At 39.7% G+C, this 25,547-nt stretch overlaps 1 protein-coding gene across 7 annotated transcripts in view; it reads left to right on the top strand.

Moving 5' to 3' along the window:
• SNX14 (sorting nexin 14) overlaps positions 1 to 25,547 on the top strand; it is an 80,811-nt gene that overhangs the window by 41,718 nt on the left and 13,546 nt on the right. For 3 of the 7 annotated variants that reach the window (XM_077812778.1, XM_077812775.1, XM_077812776.1), the window contains 11 exons: positions 122 to 148; positions 2,619 to 2,751; positions 10,009 to 10,210; positions 11,231 to 11,314; positions 11,436 to 11,536; positions 11,880 to 11,991; positions 14,173 to 14,213; positions 14,382 to 14,501; positions 18,983 to 19,106; positions 19,644 to 19,808; positions 20,785 to 20,880. In XM_077812778.1, the coding sequence (XP_077668904.1) occupies positions 122 to 148; positions 2,619 to 2,751; positions 10,009 to 10,210; positions 11,231 to 11,314; positions 11,436 to 11,536; positions 11,880 to 11,991; positions 14,173 to 14,213; positions 14,382 to 14,501; positions 18,983 to 19,106; positions 19,644 to 19,808; positions 20,785 to 20,880 (1,205 nt within the window). Of the gene's footprint in view, positions 1 to 121; positions 149 to 2,618; positions 2,752 to 10,008; positions 10,211 to 11,230; positions 11,315 to 11,435; positions 11,537 to 11,879; positions 11,992 to 14,172; positions 14,214 to 14,381; positions 14,502 to 18,982; positions 19,107 to 19,643; positions 19,809 to 20,784; positions 20,881 to 25,547 lie in introns of those variants that run through there. The other 4 variants (XM_077812779.1, XM_077812777.1, XM_077812774.1 and 1 more) reach the window with 2 other exon arrangements.

Genomic DNA, 25,547 nt, shown 5'->3' with positions numbered 1-25,547 from the left:
CATGCTAATTGCAATGAAAGTTCTAGGCTGTTTAGTGTTGCTTGAAATAAATCTGTCTCTGTCTTTGGGAGTCTCTCTCCTTCTGGGCTTGTGGGGTAATTTCTTGTACCTGTTGTTGCAGAGGTAGCCTGAGTTTGGATGACTTTCGGTAAGTCAAGATAATATGCCATAATTGTTGCCTGTTAATGTTAAATTGCATCTATCATGACTGCATCGTACTGCCTTTTTAACAGACATTAACTGTTTCATTTTTAAACACATGCAAACTCTTTTTGAGCTAAATTCATTTGAAACAGCAAACTAACTGCATGTTCATTCTCTAAGTTTTTAGCAAACAGTGGTTTTGGTCTTGGTTTAATGACTATTTCTCATACACACAAATATTAAAATATACAAAATATAATCTTCCTGGCCTTTACCTATTTTGTTCTCTCATATTAACTTAGCATATTAGTTGTATGTCTCAAAGTTTTATTGCTGTTAGGGTGCTGGTTATTTTGTAGACTTTATTCAAAGTTTTTTCCTGGCTCCTTGTCACATGCTTCCAGAGCCTATCACTTTAAAAAAAAAAAAGGGGGGGGGGGGAGGGGGAGAGAAAAGAAAATTGTGCCTTCCTTGGCATTAAAATATCAGGCAGCTTCTTCCTCCACTTTACCTGCACCCAACAGAGAGTCACTGAGAGCACAGGAGAGACAGGCTCTGTGCTCTTAGTCATGACGCCCAGCTCCCCTTGGACCTGTAGCAGCCCTGGGCTAGGTCATGCTCAGCGCTGATGGAATCTTCAGAGATTCTAGCTATGAAACTCTAACAAGTCTCTGCTGAGTAGTACAATCCATGATTGGTGAAGACTTACAATTGGGCCAGATTTTCTCAGGGACAGCAAAAGTCACATTCCTGACACAAACCTCATGGCAAACATCAAGTTCCTGTTCCAAAGCATGGGGTGCTAGAGTTTCTCAATTATTTTAACATTGGCAAAACAATGCATTTTCCTCTAGCCTCGTTCTTGGAAATGGCAGAACGGTTTTGGCTGATTTCTTCCACAAAATTCAGCCTGAGGCAGATGCTTATCTGAAAAAACTCAGTACAAATGGTTAAACTTTGGCAAAATTATAAGCACCTGAAAACAGGGTCTTATAATAGGAAGTGTAAGACATGTAATAATAGGGGGCGCTACGAGCACCATCTATAAAAATAAGTATGTGTTTGGGCCTGTCTTTGGGTAGGAGATGACAGTGAATTAGACTTTGGAGAGCGAAATGGGCTTGGGAGAACAAAGAACTGATTATAACAATTGAATTTTAAAATTCAATATACAGAAAAAATTGAGTAGAGTTATAAGCAGGTAAGATTGAAAACAAACATTCAAGTCCCCTTTTAACAAAAAAGTCCTCAGAGTCAACTGGTGATGTCACTGCAGCTCTTAAGGCAATAAAGACACTTCACCTGCTCTGCCCACTGTTCTGCTTTCCTGATGGATTTTTAAAGAATCTTTGTAACTATTACTAAAAATTTTCGTATAATTAGAAAATAAACATTGAATAGTTTTTAGTTTTTTTAAAATGTTCATTACTCCTTTGAATGCCAAATGAGCTATCCACTTTTTTCACAATTTTCAGTTTTACAGTTCACCTAGCAGATTTGTAACAAGCTTTATGAAAACTTCAGATAACTATATTCATTAGGAATATGTACCCTCCTGCCCCAATAGGGTTTTTTCAGACTATTAATTTGTACATTTCTAGTACAAGAAATAAGTTTTCTTTTTCAGGTCTGATGTAAGGGCAGTATATATGGCGTGCATGCATTTATGTGCTGTAACATGTGGCTACAATGAAGACTGCAGGCTTCATGCGTAATGCCTCTGCCCTTTTTACTTGAACTTGCGGCTTTTGGATACTCTTTATCATAAGTAGTTCTAGCTCTGAACAAGATTTAAATTTGCGTTAAGCCTTCATCTCTAGGGCAAATTGCCTTCTTGAGCTAGGAGTCTTCATCTGTTTCTGTTTTCCTTCATGTTTTGTAAGTTCTGACCCTCCTGTCTGGCTTTCTGCCTACTCTCCCTGCTGCTTTGAAGTAAGTCACAGTCCATCTTGCATCACATGCATCTGTATAAATGTCTTGATGTTTATAAAGAAAATAAACAGTGTGTTTAAATGTGCAGTACTTGACAAATATGGATGAACGCTCTGATGCCAGAAACTGTTGTGTTGCTACAATCACTCGCTGAAAAGGTCATTGTCATTCCTTGCAATCTTTTACTAAAACACATTGTATTAGGAAGTTAGTGTTATGAAAATAGATTGTTGTGTGTTTCATTCCAAAGTAATGCTGTAATAAGAACATCAGTGTTAGTTTATAGCTGAAATTTTAGTCCATGTCCTAAATGCTCTTTTTTAAATCATTTTCTTCCTCCCTAGCAGATGTATTTTACTGATACATTTTAAATTGTTCTGTAATATGCAATACAGCCAGTGAATCTGTAATACTAAAAAGTGTAAACCTACACATCAGTTCCATACTTCATACAATTGCTCACTCTTATCTCTAAATTATATGCAGTGGCTAGTACTACAATTTGCCCTATGCTGTGAATTTTGTTTTTGTATAATTCTTAGGGCCACACAGAAAAGAGGAGAATCATTTGCAATCAGCAGATTAGGCAGCAAAATTAGAGGAGTATTCAAGAGCAACACAATGGAAGGAGCTGTGCTACCTAACTATGGTTTAACTGAAGGAGAGGATGATTTTGTGAGTAGAAATTTTACATTTTTCCTAAATCACAGGGCTGTTGGTTTTCCAGAATCTTTAAATACTTTCAGCTTCTGTCCCTTCTTTTCCTTTCCTTTGCTCCTGGTATATTATAGGCTATTCCACCGTGCCATCCTAGGGGTCACAGCATTTTTCCAGCTTCCTTGTTCTCTTAGTACTACTAAGTTATTTATTCAGTGAGCACAAGATTTGGGCATCTCCCCAGTTCGGGTAATTCCAAGAGTTAATTGCTGGGGTAAAGAGAAGTATTAGAAAGTAATGTTCTCTTTACGAAAGTAATCTTTGTCAAGTAGTGTCATGACCAATTGTTACTTTTCAGTCTAGTAAATATTTGCAGTAAAGTCCTGGGGTCTTTCACACCTCAGTCCTTTCTTTGTCATAGGGCTATCGTGATTCAGGGCCAAATCTTTAGTAATTATTTGAATAATATCTCTCACAATACTGCTTTTATACTAATGGCTGAAAATATTTTTCTGGTTGCATAATTGATACATAAACAAGTATCACTTAAAATGTACAAAACTGTTTTGCTCCATAAGTCTCATTCTCATGAATTTTTGAAGTAGAGTATCTTTTAGTAGCATTTCAGAGGAAACCATTGCGGGGGGGTTTGTTGGGGGGTGTGTGTGTTTATAATATTTTCCATTCCAGCTCTTGGTGATAGGCAGTGGTAGAAGCAACCTATGATAAAGCTATAGGAACTGGATGTCTGAAAAATTGGCATAGCTGCCTTTAAGCTATGTTCCTGAAGGCCAAGTGTATGTCTGACCTTATGCTGGAGAGAGGAGATCACGGATTTGGGTGGGGTACAACACTATATTGCGGTTAAAGGATGGATGTTTGAGGGAACCACACTGTTTTCTCTGTACACATGGGCAAAATGGAACATTGCCTGTAAGGCTTAAGAGCATTAAGACTACTTCCAATTTTTTTCTTTATTTCTTTTGTGGAACCATCTGCTTTGTGGAGTGACATATTAAATCACGGAAAATTTCAAAATACAGTATTAGACTGACTTCAGCTCAGATGGTGGGACCACGTACTCTGCTGTTTCTTGACTAGAAGGCAATTCACTTTTCTTGTATTTTAAAAGAAGAACCTTAGTTTCGATTTATTGCAGAAATCCCAGTTCTAGGTGGAACTGAGCTAATTGGGTTTTCCATAGTTTTTATATTTGATTTAATTTTTCAAACTTTTACTGTTAGATGATGGAAATTTGGTTTAGTGATCATGGCTAATATGGAGCAGATAGGACACTGCCTAAATTGTAAATTGTCACAAGTTCCTTAAAAAGACAGATACAGTGACACAATAAGATACACAAGATACAATAAGAGAAATCATTAAAAATCTCTGAACCCTGGTGTCCCTACAGCTGTTCTTCAGAGGGAAATAAATTGAAATAATGTGTTAATATGTATATTCTGCACTCACACTGCCTTCATTTCCCTAATCCTAGATGAGCTGTTTACACTGGAGTAACCATGTGGGTCCATAACTCATGCTTGCCACAGCTATTTTGCCAGGCTTCTCTTGCAACTAGATTTTTTCTTGTACACCAAACAGCAACAGCAGTGACTGAATAGCAAACTGGCTGTCAGGAGGTTGATGCCCTGGTATCCATGGCACAGATGTAGGCAAGGAAATATGAGGACGGTGTGGGAAATGAGGGAAATTAAGTTGGTCACAAACTGCCTGATAGTCATGAATTTTTAATTATTTAAATTTATTTCTGTGATGATTTCTCCTGAATTTATGGAAATACATTGGTTTTTAAGTCATGTGAATTTGAGACTTTCTATGGCACTTATAACTATTCCACTGTACATTACATTTAATCAACTTTGTGCTATGTTCTTTGATGCTGTGCTGGTCCATTTTCCACTACTGGAAAATAAAAATATAAAAGGTTTACATGAATTTGAATCTTTAATCTCCCCTCCCCCCCATAGCTCCTCCCCACCCAACTTGTATCCAAAATGGTAAAAACAGAATAATTGATTTTGGAATCTGTATGTTTCCCCTTTTTCTTAAAGGATCCACAAGGTATAGGATAGCTCTTCAGACTATCATATCTTCAAATGAGCAGTGTTGCTTTGCTGTCTTGTAGAGTTTAGGTCTTGTGATGTCACTCATCATTGGACTGTAGTGTAATGCTCCCGAGGAAGGGGCAGAAAACAGATTGTCCAGTATCCTGCTCTTAAAGGATTAATTCTCATCCTACTAGGCTGAAATAAAGCAAGAGTGTATTTTTTCTCTTCTAATTTTTCAGCTATCCAAGAAAAGCAGAATTGTATTTGAATTTTTCATTCCTCAGTAATCAACTCTTTTAAGTTTGATTTTTTGGAAAAACTATAGATTCGTTAGAGAGTCTAACATCTTAGGTACAATGAGAGAGATCATAACAGAAATGTATAAAGAACTTTAAACACAATCTCATATTTATTGAAATAAATAGCTCCACATACTTATGTTACACTTCAGTCTTTTTTTAATTGAAAGACAAAGTTACAAAAAAAAACTATTAATATACTACTTCAGTCTGTTATTGAATTCTAGAAACGGATGGTTGAGATGATGTAAGGGATTATGCTCTCTAGCAAAGGCTGTTCATGTTGGAAATAATTTGAGTGAGTTGCCAGTTACAGGGCTTTTGTGGGCAAAATGACCTGAAGCTAATTTTAGTGAAACTTGATAAGCTTGCTTGTAAAATCTTTATGGATAGTTGACTGATGCCACTTATGCCAAAGCAATATTATTTTTGCTGATAAGAGAAATGCGTAACTTGTATTTCTCTTTGAGTGCTTGCTCACCTCCATTCCATGTTAGGTGTGCCTGAGCTACGTGCACTGTTGCTGGAGATTTTTCTCTCAGTGGTATCCGTTGGGCTGGCTTTAGCGCCCTCTGGTGCCATGCGCTAATATTAGGAGCCCGGCCAGCCCCATGCCCTCTCAGTTCCTTCTTACCACCCGTGAGGGACGTTGAAACAGCTTCTCTTGCTTCAGCAATGTGATCATTTAGTGTGTTTTTTCCTGTTAATCTGCATGTCCATGAACTCTGAGCCCACCTCCTCGGGTACCGCTTGTGAGTCACCTAACATGAAATGGACATGAGCAAGCACTCGAAGCAGGAAAAATGGTTACTAACCTTTCCATAACTGTTGTTCTTGGAGATGTGTTGCTGATGTTCATTCCATGACCCACCCTCCCGCCCTTCTGTCGGAGTTGGCTGGCAAGAAGGAACTGGGAGGGTGTGGGGCCAGTTGGGTCCCTTATACCAGCGCATGACTGGGCACTAGAGCTTGCCTGAAGGATACCACTGAGAAAAATTGTTCTACTTAACCTCCAAGGATAGGACAAGAAACAATGGCCTTAAATTGCAGCAAAGACAGTTTAGGTTGGACATTAGGAAAAACTTCCTAACTGTCAGCGTGGTTAAACACTGCAATAAATTGCCTAGGGAGGTTGTGGAATCTTCATCAATGGAGATTTTTAAGAACAGGTCAGACAAACACCTGTCGGGGATGGTCTAAATTATACTTAGTCCTGCCATGAGTTCATGGGACTGGACTAGATGACCTCTCGAAGTCCATTCCAGTTCTATGATCTTGAAGAATAAGTTACAGAAAGATTAGTAACAGGTTTTTTTTCTGATTACTCTTACTTAGCTCTTACCTGTTTATATCTAGAATTACTTTTGTAATAGGTCTAGAATAAAATAGATCAGTATCTGAAGTGACGACTTTAAACATGGGCAAAAGTGCAACAGAGTGGTGAAATTTGGTATTCTAGGTATAGTGTGCAAAATCCTTTCTCTACCTCCTCCCACCACCTAACAAAATGTAAAACAAACCAACTTTGCAGGCATGTAAGGACTAAAAGACAGTGGAACAAGTGTGCTCCTACTGTGCATGGCAGGGCCTGAAATATTGTTTTCCATTTACTCAGTGTCTACCACCAGTTGTAGCTGCAGGGTCTGATTAAGGCTTCATACTGGAGACCTTTTGTAGGGGTTAAAAATTGTTGCTTCTCAAAAGATTGAAATGCACTTTGCCTCTCACTCACTCAAAAGTTCTATGGTTGATTGCTGGTGGACCTTCAACTGGTTCAGATTACCCTATAGTTTATAGGGGATAAACACTGTTAGAGGTCCACTCAGTTCAGGCTCAGATGATTGAGTGCTTTGATAGAAACAGCATGCTGGCAGAAATAGTCCCTCAGATGAACCTCCATAGCTCACCAATTGAGAGAGGGCTCCCACTGCTTCAGCTCCACAGATCATCTAGCTGTGGATTGCCAGCTGAGACTGTTCTTTGCTCCTCACATTATTTCCTCACCACTAGGTGACACACCATAATGCCCTATAGTTTTGCACTACCTCAGCCAGTGCACCACTGAAAGTCTGCCAGCTGTAAATCCTGCCCTGAGGCACATAGATGGTAGATCCTGCCCTGATGCACATAGATGCAAGACACCTCTGACTCACCAGATGGAACTGAAGTAGGAAGAGCATCACTGGTAAATGGGCTCCTCCGAGCCCTTCAGCTATCAGCTCCCTTATTGGTGCCTCCTCTTAGGGACAGGGGGAAGTTGGTAGCTATGAGGTCATGAAGAATGCAGTAATCAGTTCTGCTGCAGTTCTAGCTGGTGAACTACATGGTTCATCAGAGCAAGATTTGTAACTGGCAAACAATGAGTGGTTCACTGGCTCAATTGCAGAGCTGGAGGTTACATATATGTGCCATTATTGCTGGGAAAGAACATGACCAGAATGACAGCCCACACGGTAATCAGTTAGGGCAGCCCTAGCTAGGTGCAAGGGCAAATCTTAAACTAATCAAAGATGACTGGAATGATGTACTCAGTTATTTACATAAGAACGGCCATACTGGGTCAGACCAAAGGTCCATCTAGCTCCGTAATCCTGTCTTCCGACAGTGGCCAATGCTAGTTGCCCCAGAGGGAATGAACGGAACAGGTAATCATCAAGTGATCCATTCCCTGTCGCCCATTCCCAGCTTCTATTTGTGCTTCATTCACTGCAGTACAATTAGCTGGTCCATGAGCACTTGAATGCTTTATTGTAAACAAAGCCAAAGTGGATCCTCTAGCCAACTCTGCCCTCCTTCCATAGAAGTGGATAAGGAGCTGTGGTAGCAACCCCTGAACGGCTTCTAGGTATACTCTGTAGCTTTTGTGGATAGCTTCAATTATCCCAATTTCTGCAGAACTCCTTCAAGCAAAACTGGACTTGAATTTAGAGCAGGTGAGAAGGTTCGGCCCTAATTTATTAAGTCAAAGGGGAGGGGAAAAAATGACTTTAGTTTGATGTGTATTCACACATAAGTGGTGTTTTTTTAGATTGAAGTTGCTTTATTTAATTTTATAAAGTGGGGATTTATAATTTACTATGTTTATAATTTATTTTTAAAATGGGATATTCCTTTAGTTCACTTATTACTCCACGGTTCAAGATGTAGATCAGTTCTATCTGTACTAACTTATAGTGAGAAGTACTAGCCACTGGAGTTTATGCAGGCTCATGAACCTTGCTGACAGTCTCAGCCATAATGAAGGGCCTTGAGGTTTTTTCTCTCATATCCAAGTTTACTATTCCGACAGGAGTTTATCTTCTGTTCAGCAACTGAAGAGGCAGGACCAGACCTGTCTACAACGAGGGAAGGGACTTGGCTGCCCACTAAAGAAAACAATCCAGTTCAGTTTGCTTTGTGGCAACTGCAGACAGGTTGAACAATTTAGGAAGACGTGACTGACTTCTAAAAACTGTATTTGTCTTTGGTAAAGATGTGTTTTTTCCAAATGTATCAACTGGCCGTACTTAACAGTAGAGCTGTGCAAATATATATATATTTTGGATTGTTGGCCATTCTGAAAAATAAAAAATGGGTCAAACCAAAACCAATTTTTAATTATTTTTTTTTTGCATATTGAAAAAGTCAGAAAGTGCCATTTTGTATGCTCCAAAATATTTTGTTTGGGGCATTTTTAACTGTTTAAATAAAAGTAAAGGAAATAAAGAGCTAGATTCATAAAACAGAAGGAAGAGGGGGTGGTCTTCTAGAGCAGGCATTTGAATCCAGGTCTTCCACATCCCAGGTGAGTGCCTTAACCTCCAAGCTATTAGTTATTCTTAGGTGATTCTCTCTGTCTCCCCTGTTGAAGCTGTTCCAATTTGAGAGTGATTCCATAGCTCAGTGGTTAGGGCACTCACCTGGGAGGGGGGACAGCCATGTTCCAGTCTCTGCTCCAGAACAGGGATTCAAACTTGGGTAGCCCACGATCCAGGTGATTGCCCTAACTACTGGGAAATTGGGCGTATGGGGGCACCTAAATCCCCCGTGAATCTAGCCCCAAAGTATCAAAATTTCTGAAAATTCTTACTTGTTTTGTCCAAAACAGTTACCTGAAATTGACATGAATTCATGTTTGTCAATCTATATCTGCATTTTTCAGCCAAAAAAAATTCAACTGAAAAATGTTGCCCAGTTCTACCTAATAATCTCCCCTAAAATTCTGCTTTTCTCATTTTTGCTGTGTTATTCAGGGTTAGGATTTTAGAAGCACAAATTGACTTTTTAAAGCTTTTTCTGCCTCTCCCCCCCCCCCCCAGTGCACATACCACACTGTATCTAAATGTTCTTTTTGCTCACACATTTTAATTTCTATGCCAAATTCCAGACAGCTGAGATATGATTCTGTCTAGCCATGCTTGGGGGAAATAAGTAGCTTTTGAAGTTAATCAATGGAGTGGTAACAAGATGTAACCTTTGATGTAAGGCCTTTAATGTTTTAGAATCTTTAAAATTATTTTATTTTGTTTTGTTTTTGCTGGTAATGGACTACCAAACTTGATGATGCCGTATACCATATTGTACTTGAAATGCCTCATCCTTCCCCAAGAGCTAGGAAGAAACTTTAACATGCTGTGAGTCAGCTGGTGATATATTAGATTGACACCTGAGAAACTGTTAACAATTTTGTTTTTAACTTCAAACAAACCTACAGGTCTAGAGATTTTTATACAGAAGTTCTAAAAATAGCAACTACGCAAACGTGCCCCCTTCCAGAATTTTGTTTTAATATGTTGTCTTTGATCCTGATCACATGTACTTCTTATGCAAAGATTGATCTTCTATATGTTCTGCAAAATTAAAAATTGTGTCCTATACTAAAAATCAGATCAGGGAGGTCTTGATGCTTAAATCTTTCACTGCAGATTGAAGAAGGCATTATGGTAATGGAAGATGATTCTCCTGTGGAGACTCTTAGCACTCCCAATACACCTCGTAACCTTGCTGCATGGAAAATTTGCATTCCATATGTGGACTTCTTTGATGATCCCTCCCTTGAAAGGAAAGAGAGAAAAGAGAGAATTCCTGTGTTTTGTATTGACGTGGAGAGAAACGATAGAAGGGCAGGTAGGACTTTTTGTGATTAAATAAAACTACGTTAAAATGTAGCTCAAACTGTCTATTCTACTATGTTTTATTTACCTGACTGTTCTGATGTGCTACACACACACATTTTAGCATCAAAGTAATGACTTACTAATGAATTTTAAGTCTTTGGTAATGTGGGCATGAAGGAAAAATGGTCACTTACTATCTGGAACTTGTGACAAATTACTTCTAAAAGGAGTCCAGTCTATTCAGAATTCCAACCAAGGCTTAGGAATTCCTCCTTCTCTACAAAAATGTTAATATTGTGATTCATGTTGGTAAATGTTGAATGTGTTTGAAATATATTGCTGGTACATTAAATGGAAAACTCTACTCACTCTTTCTTGAATAGTACTTTGTTTTAAGTAGATTTGTTGGTGCCCAGGTATCTTTCAGATGGACACCGTTACAAGTAGACAAATAGGTATTTACTATTAAACATTCCAGAGCAGGAACATGGCTTTTTCTTATAGACTTTAAAGCAGATTTCTTATGCAAATTAAATTTTTTGGTAACTCGGAAATAAACTTAAACTATTTGCAACCAAGGATTTCAGCATCTGTTTAGAGAAATGTCGATATTTGGGGAGAAAAAAAATCTAACTCCCCTTTTAGAGAAGTAAAAATGGGCATTAATGGGGCTTCTTTCTGCTATCTGAATACTGTAGCACTTGACAAACAGCTGGTGGAGATGACTGGAAGAGCCCTGTACTGAGAGAAGATAATTAGAAGACCCACGCTTGAATTAGATGCAGATTTCCTTCATAGTAGCATTCCTGTCTACCAGCCATACCTTGGGCTTCTCATGTGATTTAACACTACTTTAGTTATTTAAATAACTAAGTGTGGCTAGAGTAGTGTTATAATATTGGCAGTACTGATTACTTTACACATTTGAGGGCTTTTCCTCTGTACTCTGTGGTATATTTGCTGTTCTTAACTCTTTTCTCCTACCTGGGAGAAAAGAACCTATATTACTTCCAATATGTGTATTTTTCAGTTGGACATGAACCTGAACGCTGGTCTGTCTATAGAAGATACCTTGAATTTTATGTGCTTGAGTCAAAGTTAACAGAATTTCATGGTACGTTTTTACTTCCTACTTCAGTGATTGCTTTTTAGAATTGAGCAGAAATTTAAGGTACTAAAATTTCTTTTTGGTTTTAAGAATAAATGAATCTGCTTGACTTTTTACTAATTTATAGGTACCTTTCCTGATGCTCAACTTCCATCAAAAAGGATCATTGGTCCAAAGAACTATGAATTCTTAAAGACAAAGAGGGAAGAGTTTCAGGAGTACCTGCAGGTACCAGACAATCTACTGTTGTTCCGTTTTTTAAGTAGATTGCATAATTGTGAAGCTTATAAAAGTTAACACATGCCAATTTTTCCCAAATGTAATAAAAATTATTTTATGTGACCAAATACTATGTAAAATATTTGGCTGGCATTTTTAATCTATAGGTTTAAAATTGTTCTATTCTCAAACATTTAAATATTTAATTCTGTTTAAAAAAAAAAAAAGTATTTGGATGAATGTATAATTTCTAGGATACCATAGCACTGTTTTAAAAATCTGTTGTTGTTACTATAGAGAAACAAATTTTTAACAATGTTCTTTCATCTACTCTCTTTTATGTCCCCCAAAGAAACTTCTGCAACATCCAGAGCTGAGTAACAGCCAGCTTTTGGCTGACTTTCTGTCTCCCAATGGTGGAGAGACGCAATTTCTCGATAAAATGTTGCCTGATGTAAATCTTGGTAGGTAACATAGTTGCTCTTTATTCTGGTAAATAGCACTCTTGTAGAAACTAATACACCAAAATTAAGTGAGGGCCCATTAGTACTGAGAGACTGAACTTTCATAAGTTCTGGGTGTGTGAAATGTGATGTGTCTCTTCTGCTATACAGCTGTTACAATCCAGTCATTTTTCCAAGAGTCAGATATTTTGACGCTTACATTCCTGTCCATTCCCAGGAGGGAAAGTATTGTGAAGCTTTGGAAAATCTAGTCTGCATATGGATACTTTCTGAATATCTAAGCCTAGTACTTCCAAAATCCATTGCTCATGGAGATCAGATCCTCTACGTCTTCAAGTAATTCAAGATGATGTATGGCATTAGCCCAGATTTTATTTTCAAGAATCAATCCGAGAAGGCAGCTGTTTGTTTGGGGTTTTTTTTAATGTTGATAGAGGCAGTGTATTGATTTAACTTATCTTTGAATGTTAGGTGATCGGCCCTATTTAAGTTCATTTGAGAACTACCAGAATTAATGTCAATTTCGCGTACTAATGTTGAGTCTGTGTATTGTATAACATGGTGTCCGAAATTCAACACAGCACCCTATGTAGTTAAACAAGATGGTAATTTGTGTTTCTGCTGATGACCTGTTTAGCTGTAGGCCCATTTTTTATGTTTTGGCAATTGTGAGCATCTCTTTCAGTAGAAGTGTTTTTTTTCCTGTTGGTATGACAAAATGTCCAAACAAATGTATGTGGTGGGTGAATGTGTCAGGTGTTCTGAAGAGGCATGTCTTATCTGGTCCCAAGCTAGGTGCCGTGCCTCCCCAAACTTACATTTGCTTTTAGTAAATAGAAATCCTCTCAACAATTCACAAGGTTTCTGGTCAGAGGTTAGTTTGTTGTGAGATAAAATTACTGATATATGACTGTTGTTGTGAGATGATATAGATCTAGCTATCTAGATAATCTCACAACAGTTTTAAAATTACTAATCTCTGACCAGAAACTTTGTGAAATGTTGATACGATATATAATTTCTTCCCTAAATTTCCCTTTTATTATAATTAAAGATAAGAAAATCATAATTATTGAATTTGATATTTAATTTTACAATATTTTTAAAATATATTTTTCATTTTTATTACCTTTTAAACTTCTGTTGTGCTTCTGATATTCTTATTCAGGTTAATGTGGGTAGTTTTTAAGAATAGGTCTACAGTCTCCCCAACCCTGTAAATCCTTTCTAACATGAGTACTTTCTTGAACTTGCAACATTGTGCATTTCAATACATTGTGCAGACTGGATGACTCTTATTACTGGGGGAGAGGAGAGTAAATACTGTCTCAGAAGTCTGAGGTTTAGGACTTCCTTGTGTTATAAAGGCTTGCAGAGAATAAGTGACTAGAACTGAAAAATTATTCTTATCCAGATCATTCAAACAGAAAAATCGTTGGAGCCTAAATTATTGAACAGTTTAGGTCTTTTTCGTATTGTCCCTGTTATCCCTGCACCCTCAGGATGCCTCTTGCTATTTTTTCTTACTGTCACATGCCTCCCATCCACACTACTTGGAGATAAGGCTGTTCATCTCTCCATGGTCCTTTAGAAAACTACAGAAGAAAATCTATGGGACTTAGATTTCTTTATGAATGTGAAAACTTTCTTGCGTGTTTGTAATTTGAAATAGCTTTTGCTGATGGGTATCACATATTTAGTTCCTTTTTAAAGTTCGATGCACCCAAAATTCCATAACTTTCTTGTATGTACTCAGTATCTTTTCAAAGTACCGGTAATTTATTTCTTTCAAATGTTTCTTTAAAAAGATTGTGCAATGATGCTTAAAATGAAGCCATAGATATCAGTGGTGTAAGCTAATCAGTTTCAGACTGAGATGATAAAATGAGACCATGTGTAGGTTTTTTTGCTTCACTTCTGTAAAAATTTATAATATAGCTTATTATAGATCATGGCGGCTTATTCATTTGTATTACAATAGCTCTTAAATGCCCCAGCAAATATTTGTCAGAAACATCATATATTCATGGTAGAAGACGAGCCTTGCCGTGGAGATCTTTGTCTAAATAGAGAAAACAGATAAGTGGGGTAGGGGAGGAGAACAGAAGGATACTAATAGATATCAGATATGATATTCAGAAGGGCATGTGGTAATATATACTTTTTTGTTCTTAATTGTAGGGAAAATTATAAAATCTGTTCCAGGAAAGCTAATGAAAGAGGTGAGTAAATACTGTGTCTCAGTAGTCCTATGCTGTGACTATAGTTAGTATCTTTAACTGTCCACTGACAGGTTGCTACATGTTGGTCCAGCACAAATTTTAGTTTGGAAACTGTCACTTTTTTAACTATTTAACTATCATTATTGTTCACTGTGTATTTAATTTCAGAAAGGTCAGCATTTGGAGCCATTCATCATGAATTTCATTAACTCCTGTGAATCTCCCAAGCCTAAACCAAGTAGACCAGAGCTTACAATTCTCAGTCCCACTTCTGAAAACAACAAGAAGGTGCAGTAAATGTACAGAGGGGGAAATACTGACCCTTACCTGAGAATGTGAAGAGTAAAGGGGAGAAGCTATAAAGATGACAGCTTGACTGCCTATGTTCATGTCTGTTCTTATGGTGGTGGGTGGAGGTTTTTCCTTTTTTCCAGCGTCCATTCATCTTGGTACAGCTGACCTCCATGTTTATCCATGGATGGATTGGAGTCTGTACAATTTATAGAAACATAGGGCTGGAAGGGACGTCAGAGGTCATCTAGTCCAGCTCCCTGCACTGAGGCAGGACCAAGTATACCTAGACCATCCCTGATGTGTTTGTCTAACCTGCTCTTAAAAACCTCCAGTGATGCAGATTCCACACCTCCCTGGGTCACCTATTCCAGCAATTAGCTATCCTCATAATTAGGGCTGTCAATTATCACAGTTAACTCACGCAGTTAATGAAAAAAAATGAACTGTGATTAAAAAAATTCATCATGATTAATCGCACTGTTACACTATAGAATGCCAATTGAATTTTAGTAAATATTTTTGGATGTTTTTCTACCTTTTCAAATATATTGATTTCTATTACAACACCGAATAGAAAGTGTACAGTGCTCACTTTATATTATTTTTATTACAAATATTTGCACTGTAAAAATGATAAACAAAAGAAATAGTATTTTTCAATTCACTTCATACAACTACTGTACTGCAATCTATATCGTGAAAGTGTAACTTACAAATGTAGATTTTTTCTTTGTTACGTAACTGTTTTGTTTTTGAGTGCAATGTAAAACTTTAGCGCCTACAAGTCAACTCAGTCCTACTTCTTCAGCCAATCGCTAAGACAAACAAGTTTGTTTACATTTATGTGAGATACTGCTGCCTGCTTCTTATTTACAGTGTCACCTGAAAGTGAGAACAGGCGTTTGCATAGCACTTTTATAGCCAGTGTTGCAAGGTATTTACGTGACAGATATGCTAGACATTTGTATACCCCTTCATGCTTCAGCCACCATTCCGGAGAACATGTTTCTATGCTGATGATGTTCATTTAAAAAAATAGTGCGTTAATTAAATTTGTGACTGAACTTCTTGGGGGAGAATTGTATGTCCCCTGCTCTGTTTTACCCGCATTCTGCCATATATTTCATGTTATAGCTGTCGTAGATGATGACCCAGCACATGTTGTTTGATTTACGAACACTGTCACTGCAGATTTGACAAAATGCAAAGAAGATATCAATGTGAGATTTCTAAAAAAAAGCTACAGCACTCGACCCAAGGTTTAAGAAGCTGAAGTGCCTTCCAAAATCTGAGAGGGACAAGGTGTGGAGCATGCTTTCAGAAGTCTTAAAAGAGCAACACTCAGATACGGAAACTACAGAACCCAAACCACCAAAAAAGAAAACCAGCCTTCTGCTGGTGGCATCTGACTCAGATAATGGAAAATGAACATGCATCAGTCTGCTCTGCTTTGGACCATTATCGAGTAGAACCCGTAATCAGCCTGGATGCGTATCCTCTGAAATGGTGGCTGAAGCATGAATGGACGTAACAATCTTTAGCGCATCAGGCACGTAAATAACTTGCGACACCAGTTAAAGTGCCATGCGAATGCCTGTTCTCACTTTCAGGTGACTTTGTAAACAAAAAACAGGCAGCATTATCTCCTGCAAACTTGTTTTTCTGAATGATTGGCTGAACAAGAAGTAGGACTGAGTGGACTTACTATAGAGTTAGGTATTCATAGAATCACAGGGTTGGAAGGGACCTCAGGAGATCATCTATTCCAACCCCCTGCTCAAAGCAGGACCAATCCCCAGTTTTTGCCCCAGATCCCTAAATGGCCCCCTCAAGGATTGAACTCACAACCCTGGGTTTAGCAGGCTAATGCTCAAACCACTGAGCTAGTATGACTTAATAGGCTCTAAAATTTTACGTTATTTTATTTTGAATGCAGTTATTTTTTTTGTACATAATTCAACATTTGTACAGTACTTATATTAGGGGAATTGAAAATACTATTTTTTTTACAGTGCAAATATTTGTAATAAAATAAAGTGAGCACTGTACACTTTGTATTCTGTGTTGTAATTGAAATCAATATATTTGAAAATATGGAAAACATCCAAAAATATTTAAATAAATGGTATTCTATTGTTTAACAGTGCGATTAATCGTGATTAATATTTTAATCGCTTAACAACCCTACTTAAAAGTTTTTCTTAAAATCTAACCTAGATATCTGCTGCTGCAGATTAAGCTGATCATTGAAGGTAGTACACAAAGTTGACATGGAGAACAATTGATCACTGTCCTCTTTGTAACAGCCCTTAACATATTTGAAGAATGTTATGAAGTTCCTCCTTAGTCATGTTTTCGTAAGACTAAACATGCCTGTTTTTTTCAATCTTTCCTCAGAGGGCAGGTTTTCTAAACCTCTTATAATTTTTCATGCTGTCCTCTGGACTCTCTGCAATTTGTCCACATCTGTACTTCAGCTGAGGCCTGACCAGTGCCAAGTAGAGTGGGACAATTACCTCCTGTATCTTCTATATCACACTCCTGTTAATACACCTCAGAATATTAGCCCTTTTTGCCAATGCATTGTATTATAGGCTCATATTTACCAAATGTAATGAACATAAAGTATACTTGCAGTCTTGCAAGCAATTGACATGAATAAGAGTTATGATTATTTATTATTTGTATTGGGGCCTACCAGTTATACTATAGTAAGGAATTTGACTGATTTTTCTATATTTACTTACAGTCATAAGTCAGTTCTTTAGTATTTCTAATACATTTATCACTCTTCAAGTAATTCTCCGAAGAGTAGAGTCGCATTTTGTCTTAAGGCAGTCTTATACATATGGTCCCCGCTATTTCTAGTGGTTAATTTGAAAGGGACTAGTTTAAAACATCCAAAGCAATTGTTTAAAGTTGTCTGAAACTCTCTTGGGCCACACAAGAGAAGTGCAGTTTTTCCAGTGAACCGAGACCAGATGGAAGAGTGAGAGCATAATGCAATCAAAATACAGTTCCCATAAAGCACTGGAATGCCTGTTTTGAATTGAAATATTTTATTTTTTAGCTGCAATATATTGGTTTGGGGGCATTTGTAACAGGTCTGCTGCTTAATGAGTGGTCCCTTGTGGCCACAGTGCCCTTTGCAGCAGCCTCCCTCCATTCTTCCTTGTTGGGGCCCCTTACAGACTCCCCGCAGCCTTTCTTAGAAGTCCTACTGTTCTCCACTTGGGGCTGGTTTAATGACCACAAAAAGTCCATTACTGTAATCCAAAGATTCACACTTATCTCTAGCTCTTCTGCATGGATGGCAGAGATCTTCTTTTGCTACAGCCTGCTCTTCAGAGGGTCACCTTTTCATAGCTTTCCCTAGAGTTTAGCTTTCTGGCTTTGGCTTCCTTCTCTTGCCAGTGTCTCCTCAGTTCTGAGGGAGAATGCAGTTTATATACTGCCCTCCTTGAAAGAGCTCCTCCTGATTGGCTGGAAGAGAGGGGAGCACAGCCTCACCCTGTGTTACAGAGCTCCTGATCTCCGGCCTGTAAAGGAACAGTGGATGGTGGGGAAACCCCAGGACAACTCCGAATTACCCAGGACTGCTTCCTGTCGTCCATTACCAGGCCATTTCCTGGGCCTTTGTTTGTTCCATCTCCCTGGAATGGAGTCTTCTGGCCCCCTCTACTCTTAAAGGGCCAGTATACCCCATTACAACATTCAACAAAATATTGAAATTTTCTTTGGAAAGTAAACATCTTCTCTGAAAAACTTCATCGTTGAAATCAAATTTTCCATTGAAAAACCGTTCAAAGTCTTTTCCATTGAAAATCTTGACCAGTCTGAACTTTTTAGTACTGATTGTTTTTACTCTAGTTAAGTGGTTCCCAAACTTGTTTCGTCGCTTGTGCAGGGAAAGCCCCTGGCGGGCCGCGCTGGTTTGTTTATCTGCCGTGTGCGCAGGTTCGGCCAATCGTGACTCCCAGAGGCCGCGGTTCGCTGCTCCAGGCCAACGGGAGCTGCTGGAAGCAACGGCCAGTACGTCCCTCGGCCGGCGCCACTTCCAGCAGCTCCCGTTGGCCTGGAGCAGCGAACCGCGGCCTCTGGGAGCCGCCATCGGCCGAACCTGCGGACGCGGCACGTAAACAGCCCCTGGCGGGCCGCACCGGTTTTTCCCTGCACAAGCAGTGGAACAAGTTTGGGAACCACTGCTCTAGTTTTCTTTAATTTGTTTAAAGAAAAGGAGGACTTGTGGCACCTTAGAGACTAACCAATTTATTTGAGCATGAGCTTTCGTGAGCTACAGCTCACTTCATCCGATGAAGTGAGCTGTAGCTCACGAAAGCTTATGCTCAAATAAATTGGTTAGTCTCTAAGGTGCCACAAGTCCTCCTTTTCTTTTTGCGAACACAGACTAACACGGCTGTTACTCTGAAACCTTTAATTTGTTTGTTTTTCAAGATGTAATGTTTCTATTTTAGCTTTTCAATGATCTGTTCAAGAACAATGCAAACCGCTCTGAGAATACAGAGAGAAGACAAAATCAGAACTACTTTATAGAGATGATAACGGTAGAAGGAGTCTATGACTACTTAATGTATGTTGGTAAGAAATTATTTCTCTTTGTACTCTGTATGAAGTATAACAGAGGTGCAAAAATTCAGGGTGTTTGATTAGAGTGCTGTTTGAAAAGTTTGTCTAAAGTTTACAGTTTGTTATAACAAGGAAGATGCCAGTTAGGGACATGATCCTGTTTTTAAAGTGCTTGCTATTAGGGTGTCACAAATGTAGCAGTATCACTCTGATTGCTCTGCTTGCATGTTGTATCCCTTCCCCTCCTCTCCCCTACACGCTTAGGTTTTGTATTTAGACTGTAAAGCTGCTTGAGGTATAGACCATGTCTTCCTGTGGCCACTCTAATTTAAATAAATAATACCAACACTTGGTATTTTTGTAGTAAATGTAACACAAACAGATTTAAAAGCTAAAGGATCTGCTGTAGGTTGGGGGGAATGAGGTCACGTTGCATGAAGTTAGCGATCTCTTTTTTTTGGAAATATCAGTGTGCACACTTTTTAAGAAATAAAGCAAGGTACAATGATGATGGGAGCCTTCTTCATATGTGTAATAATAACTTTGCAGGTAGAGTTGTTTTCCGTGTTCCTGACTGGCTGCACCACCTCTTGATGGGGGGAAGAATTATCTTCAAAAACACATTGGAGATGTACACAGACTACTATCTACAGTACAAATTAGAACAGCTATTTCAGGAGCACCGCTTGGTATCACTGATAACACTCCTGAGAGGTTAGTGAAAAGTCATGCAAATACTTCTTCTTTTATCATGTGCTTCTTGTACATGTTTAAACTGCAGTGGTACTTATTTATAAGATATTGATGACTTAATTTTATACTTGTAGCACCCTTTTTTGTGAGCAACCCAAAGTGCTTTGCAAACTATACAGTGCAACGTGAAAAAGAACACTTGCGCAACATAAATGAGTCAAGAGATTCCAAAAGTTAGTTTCTGCACAGTGTTAGTTTGGTTTTGTTGCACATCCTTGATATTTTATTATAGAATTAAATATTGTGAACAATAATCCACAAAGGCTTATAGTGAGCAAGGAAAAGAAGACTAAAAGACTAATGATCAACATGGTGGAACTAATGATGCAGTATATATATTGAGTGTAGGAAATTCCTAAAGCATATGTTATATTTTAATCTTTTTTGGGGGGAAATTAATGCTAGGTTTTTTAATTGTTTCCCTTTTTTTATAAGGGTGGCAGAGAAAATGAAGCCCACAGTTGCTAGCTAACAAGTACCAATTGACCATAGACTGAACAAAATTGGCATATTTAGGAAAATAACTTGGGTGGAGGCCAGTTATGAAAATTACAGCTTCCGAAGAGTTATTGTGAATGAATGAAACTAAAGCGAGGAAGCTTTGAGTGACTGAAACCAAAAGTGGTAGCTGCTCGTGAACGTTGTAAATATTTTTAGTCCTCTGTAGTAAATATGGCCTTTGCAATAGGCCCCATCAGTACTGCAGGGCTGTTTGACATAATGTGAAGAATATCTTTATACAGTTATAAGTACAGGGGGAATTATAGTTAAGCAGCATATAATTAACCTACAGTGGAATTTAGCCAGAATTCTGTGCTGCTGCAGAATTGTGATGCTCTTTAAAAACAGCTTAACACAAGGAATGAGTTGGCAAAACACTATGACTTTACTGAAAACCAATTCCTAAATGACATTTTTGTTCTTTTGGTGGTTACAGATGCTGTGTTTTGTGAGAATACTGAACCTCGCTCACTTCAAGATAAACAGAAACGAGCAAAGCAGACCTTTGAAGAAATGATGAGATACATTCCAGGTTCCACATTTATGACCTATATAAGCTTTTTAATCCTTCAGTCAAGCACCTAGCCCAAATATAATATAATAATGCTAACTTTCCAATCCATAAAGTAGTGGCTGAGGTTTTAAAGAGTTGCCTAAAATGCCGCTGCTTAATGAGACTTTCATTTTCAAACTTCCATAGTTTTAACAAGGGTTACTTGCACCCCTAGGCCTTTGGTGTAATGGTTCAGTAATGACACTGTGCAGGTCAGGAGGAGCGTGGGATCTGAACCAGTTGAAAGGCTGACACTGATCTTGAGCAAGTCACTCCACTTCTTTGTACATCATTTGGCCCAGCTGAAAACTGAGTAAAAAGCAGGGATGCAGTGAAAACCTGAAGAAGAATCTCATCTGAGCTGTACTTTCCCTATATAAATTAGGAAAAAAATCCAGTGATTAGAGGTCATCCAATAATAATTCATTGCAAATGTTATTTGAAGTTGTTCTTTGAGTGCTGCTCTCTGTGTGTTCTGCACATGGGTATGCATGAGCTCCATGCACCTGATACTGGAGATTTCTAGCAAGTAGAATCCATTGGTCTGCGCCTGAATACTTGTTCCCCTTGTGCTCCATATCAAGGATATATGGGGTTATGTAAACTGATGCCAGTTCCTCCTTATACCGGTGCATGGCCTGAGTTGGAATCCTCTGTGTCCAAAGCTATGTTTGCATTGTCACTCAAAAACCTGAAAATATAATTGTATATAGTTTTAGTATTCTTAGTGTATTTATAGTTTAGTTAGTATAGTTTAGTTTCCCCTGCCTCAGGGATCGTCTTCCTGGGGAGAAGTACTGTGCCCAGAATCCTGAGGTTTAAGAACTGTCTTCTGACCCTGCTTGTTCTCAGTCAACAGTGAGCACCATTGCTCCCTTTACTGCCTTGGTGAGGCTCATGTTTCTGCCAGCTGCAGCATCTGACTCTCCTCCTCTCTCCAGACCCATGTGGCATGAGAACTTTGACTGAGGAAGTACCCCTTGGAAAAGGCCATGAGACCCAGTAGGATCCAGGCCAAGGAGATCCCCTGGTTCATTGGCCTCATTCTAAGAGTGGTGCTCCTCCGAGCAAGCGTTCAGGAGCAGATGCCAGAGCTGTTAAGCCCAAGGAATCAATGCGTTGGGGTGCTTTCATGAACACAAAGACAGATCTGCTCCTACAAAAAAGGATCCTTTCCTGACTGTCCAGTCAGGTGAGTCCTAATGTTTGGGTCCTAAAGACTTAGGTCCACCTCAGCCTTCCAACCATGAAGGTAAGGTGTTTAGGAGAAAGGATCTATTGGTACCAGCTGTGGCTACAGCTATACAAAAGATCAGCACCTATTGACACCAACTGAGAACTCCAGGTTGAACTCTTCTTCCACAGTAGTAACTTGCTCCCAGAAGGATCCGTTGACTGCCGTGCCATTGGACGCACTGGATCAGTCAGTCCTGATCACAGGGACACCTCATGCCCTGGGATGGACTGAAACCTATACCTCACCAGAAAATATTTTCACCCTACCTTACCCTCAATCTCCTGTCCTTTTGAGTCCAGCCCTCCTGAAGGACATTTTGACACCAGAGGAAGAAACCCCTTTGAAGAGAAGTGGATACTCCCATTCATAAGTTGGCACATTCATCCACCGGTATCGCTAGTGGAACCAGAACCTGCCTTCTCGTTATCAGAATCTGATGTTCCTGACCCACAGGGAGGCTAGCTTGGACAGAGACTCTAGGAGGTCTTGGACCCATCCTCCACCCAGATATGACAACCTAGGGGACTGATGGTACCCGATGCATTGCAGTCGTCTCCCCCCCACCCCCCCAGCTTGTTGACTCTTCATATTGGCCCTATTGGGCACCACAGGATTCCTATGCTAGGCACTCCAGATCTGAACATGAATCCCACTGCACCCTCTCCTCCTAGCTGACACCAGCTGGCTCTTTTGGAGTATGCAGAGGAGGAAATCAATCCAGATCCAGAGGTACCAATAGGTATTTCATCCTCTTCACCTGATGAGGCAGTTGCCCCATCTTCACCATCTCTGCTTGATGATCAGAGGCAATACCAAGCGGTCTTGCAAAGGGTGGTGGCTAAGTGCCAGATTCCTCTTGAAGCAATCCATGTTATACAGCATTGGCTCTTGGATATCTTGCAGCCCTCAGGCCCAAGCTGGATGGCTCTCCCAATAAATGAGGCCATTATGGAATCATCCAAGGCAGTTTGGCATACTCTTGTTTCCTGTGCGCCCCCTTTCCGCCCCCCCCACCCCAAAAAAGGTCTGAAAGGCAATATTTTATACCCGCTAAAGGTGCAGTTTCTGTTTATTCACTCTGGTCCCAACTCTCTAGTAGTAGCCACATATTTTCTCTGTTGCCACAGTGAAATCCAGGCTAGAAAACACCAAGGCACCCCCTGCAGACAAAGGAGCTAAACGCCTTGACCTTCTAGGGAGGAAGGTATTTGAATCCACCAGCCTTGAGTTTAGAATTGCTAACTACCAGGCCCTGTTAGCAAAATAGATTTCACAAATTACTCCAAATTCTTGGAATTCAAAGACAAACTCCCTCAGGAGGACATGGCTCAATTCCAAGCCCTCATGAAGCAGATACCTTATCTAGAGTTATAGCTAAAGCAATAATTATGAGGGGGTGAATCTTGGCTCCACTCCTGGGGGTTCCCCAAGGATGTCCAGAATAGTATTGAAGACTTGCCTTTTGAGTCTGATCTCTTCAATGAAAAGACTAACAAGTTTTTACACTTGCTAAAAGACTCCAGGACAACCCTCCACCCCCTGGGCATTTATATCCCGGCTCCAAACAGAAAATACCACAAACAGGAATATAAGCCAAGAGCTCTCCCTCAGCTGTTCTACCACCAGTTCCCTTACAAACTGTCGTGGAAAGAGAAGGGAGTACAAAGACCCAGCTGCACACATCCTCCACCTCAGCTGCAGCCACTCTACCTCACCCACCAACCAGGAGTTACTTTTGACAGGATGCTCAAGAACTGTGTACCCTTGTTGATGCAATTTCCTACTACTCCCCTCCCCCCACAACTGCCACCTGGCCCCTTTCGTCCACAACTGGAGGGCAATAACAACAGACAAGTGGGTATTCGAGATCATCCACTCTGGCTGCATTATCAAGTTTCTCTTCCTGGCCCCTCCTCAGGAACTACTCTCACAAGGAAATCCTCTCTCGGGAGGTAGACACTACTAAAATGAGTGCCACCTTAACATCAAGACAAAGGGTTTTACTCCCTATATATCATAGTTCCCCAGAAGAAAGGAGAATGGAGACCCATTCTCAACCTATGTCAGTTGAATTTCTTTATTTGCAAATCAAAATTCCACATGATCAATCTGGCATCAGTAAGTCGTGTCCCGTCCCCACCCCCCGCCCCGGAGAAGGGCACATGGTTTGTGGCTCTCAGCATGAAGAGTCTTACTTTCACAATGACATTCATCTGGCCCACAGAAGGTTCTTCAGATTTCTGGTAGGACAAGAGCACTACAAGTTCAGACTACTGCTATTCAGGCTGGCACTGGAACCCAGGGTCCTCACTAAAGTCATCTCAGTGGTGGCAGTCCAGATGAGACAAAGCAACTATACCAGCTTCCCCTGCCTGGACCATTAGGTCATAACTGGCAGATTGGTCAGGACACCCAGTCAGTGACCATATCCTTACTCTGTCTTCTGCCACCTTTGGGAACCTGCGTAAACAGAGAAAATACAGACTTGGTCTCTTAAAATTAAGGGCAGTCTGCCTAGCCTGCAATGCATTTCTCAACTTACATGGTTCCATCATATTCAGATAATGTCAGATAATGTGACGATGATCTTCTATATAAGCAAACAAGGTGGAGCGAAATATCTTCCTCTCTGTATAGAGGCAGTCAATTATGGAATTAGTGCATTGGGAACCACATCATGCTCTTGGCAACATACCCACCAGGTGCGCAGAACTCTCTGGCAGACAGTCTCAGCGGACACTTTCCCACATACCACAGATGTGAGATACACAATTCTCTTCTGAACAAAATCTTCACCCAGTGGAGAACATCATCTTGGGACCTGTTCACCTCCCGGATGAACAAGAAGTTCAACCTAGACTGCTCCAGAGCAGCACTTGGTCAGGTCTCCGGGGGCAATAATGCTCTATCCTGGACAGACCACCTGAGGTACACCTTTCCTCCCCACAGGTTCTGCAAAAGATTTGTCACAAGAAGGCTCATGCTTATACATCCAACTGGCTCAGATATTTCTGTTTGCTGTTTACAAATGTCCTCCTGTTCTCCCATCAGCTTCGACCCCTTCCTGGATCTGTTAACTCAGGAGAATACAAGATCAGACATCTCAGCCTGGATCCTCTTCACCTCATGGTTTGGTATTTGGATGGGCAACAGACCTAGAATGTTTGTGTTTGGAGGTTGTTCAAGATAGTCTTTTCTGCTTTGATTGAGGTTATCAGAAAATGCTATTTAGTTAAATGGAGATGTTTCTCTACCTCGAGACAACAGAACTAATTATCCCCCAAATCAACAGGAATACCTGCTATTTTAGACTACCTACTCACCTTCAAGACATTGGGACTTTCCATTAGCTCACTGCAAGTCCGCCTAGCAGCAGTCAATGCCTTCCATCCTTCCATCCTCTGGAAGG

The sequence above is a fragment of the Eretmochelys imbricata genome, chromosome 3 (genome assembly GCF_965152235.1).
Source record: "Eretmochelys imbricata isolate rEreImb1 chromosome 3, rEreImb1.hap1, whole genome shotgun sequence".
Classification (NCBI taxonomy): domain Eukaryota; kingdom Metazoa; phylum Chordata; order Testudines; family Cheloniidae; genus Eretmochelys; species Eretmochelys imbricata.
This window is presented reverse-complemented; position numbering and strand designations above follow the sequence as displayed.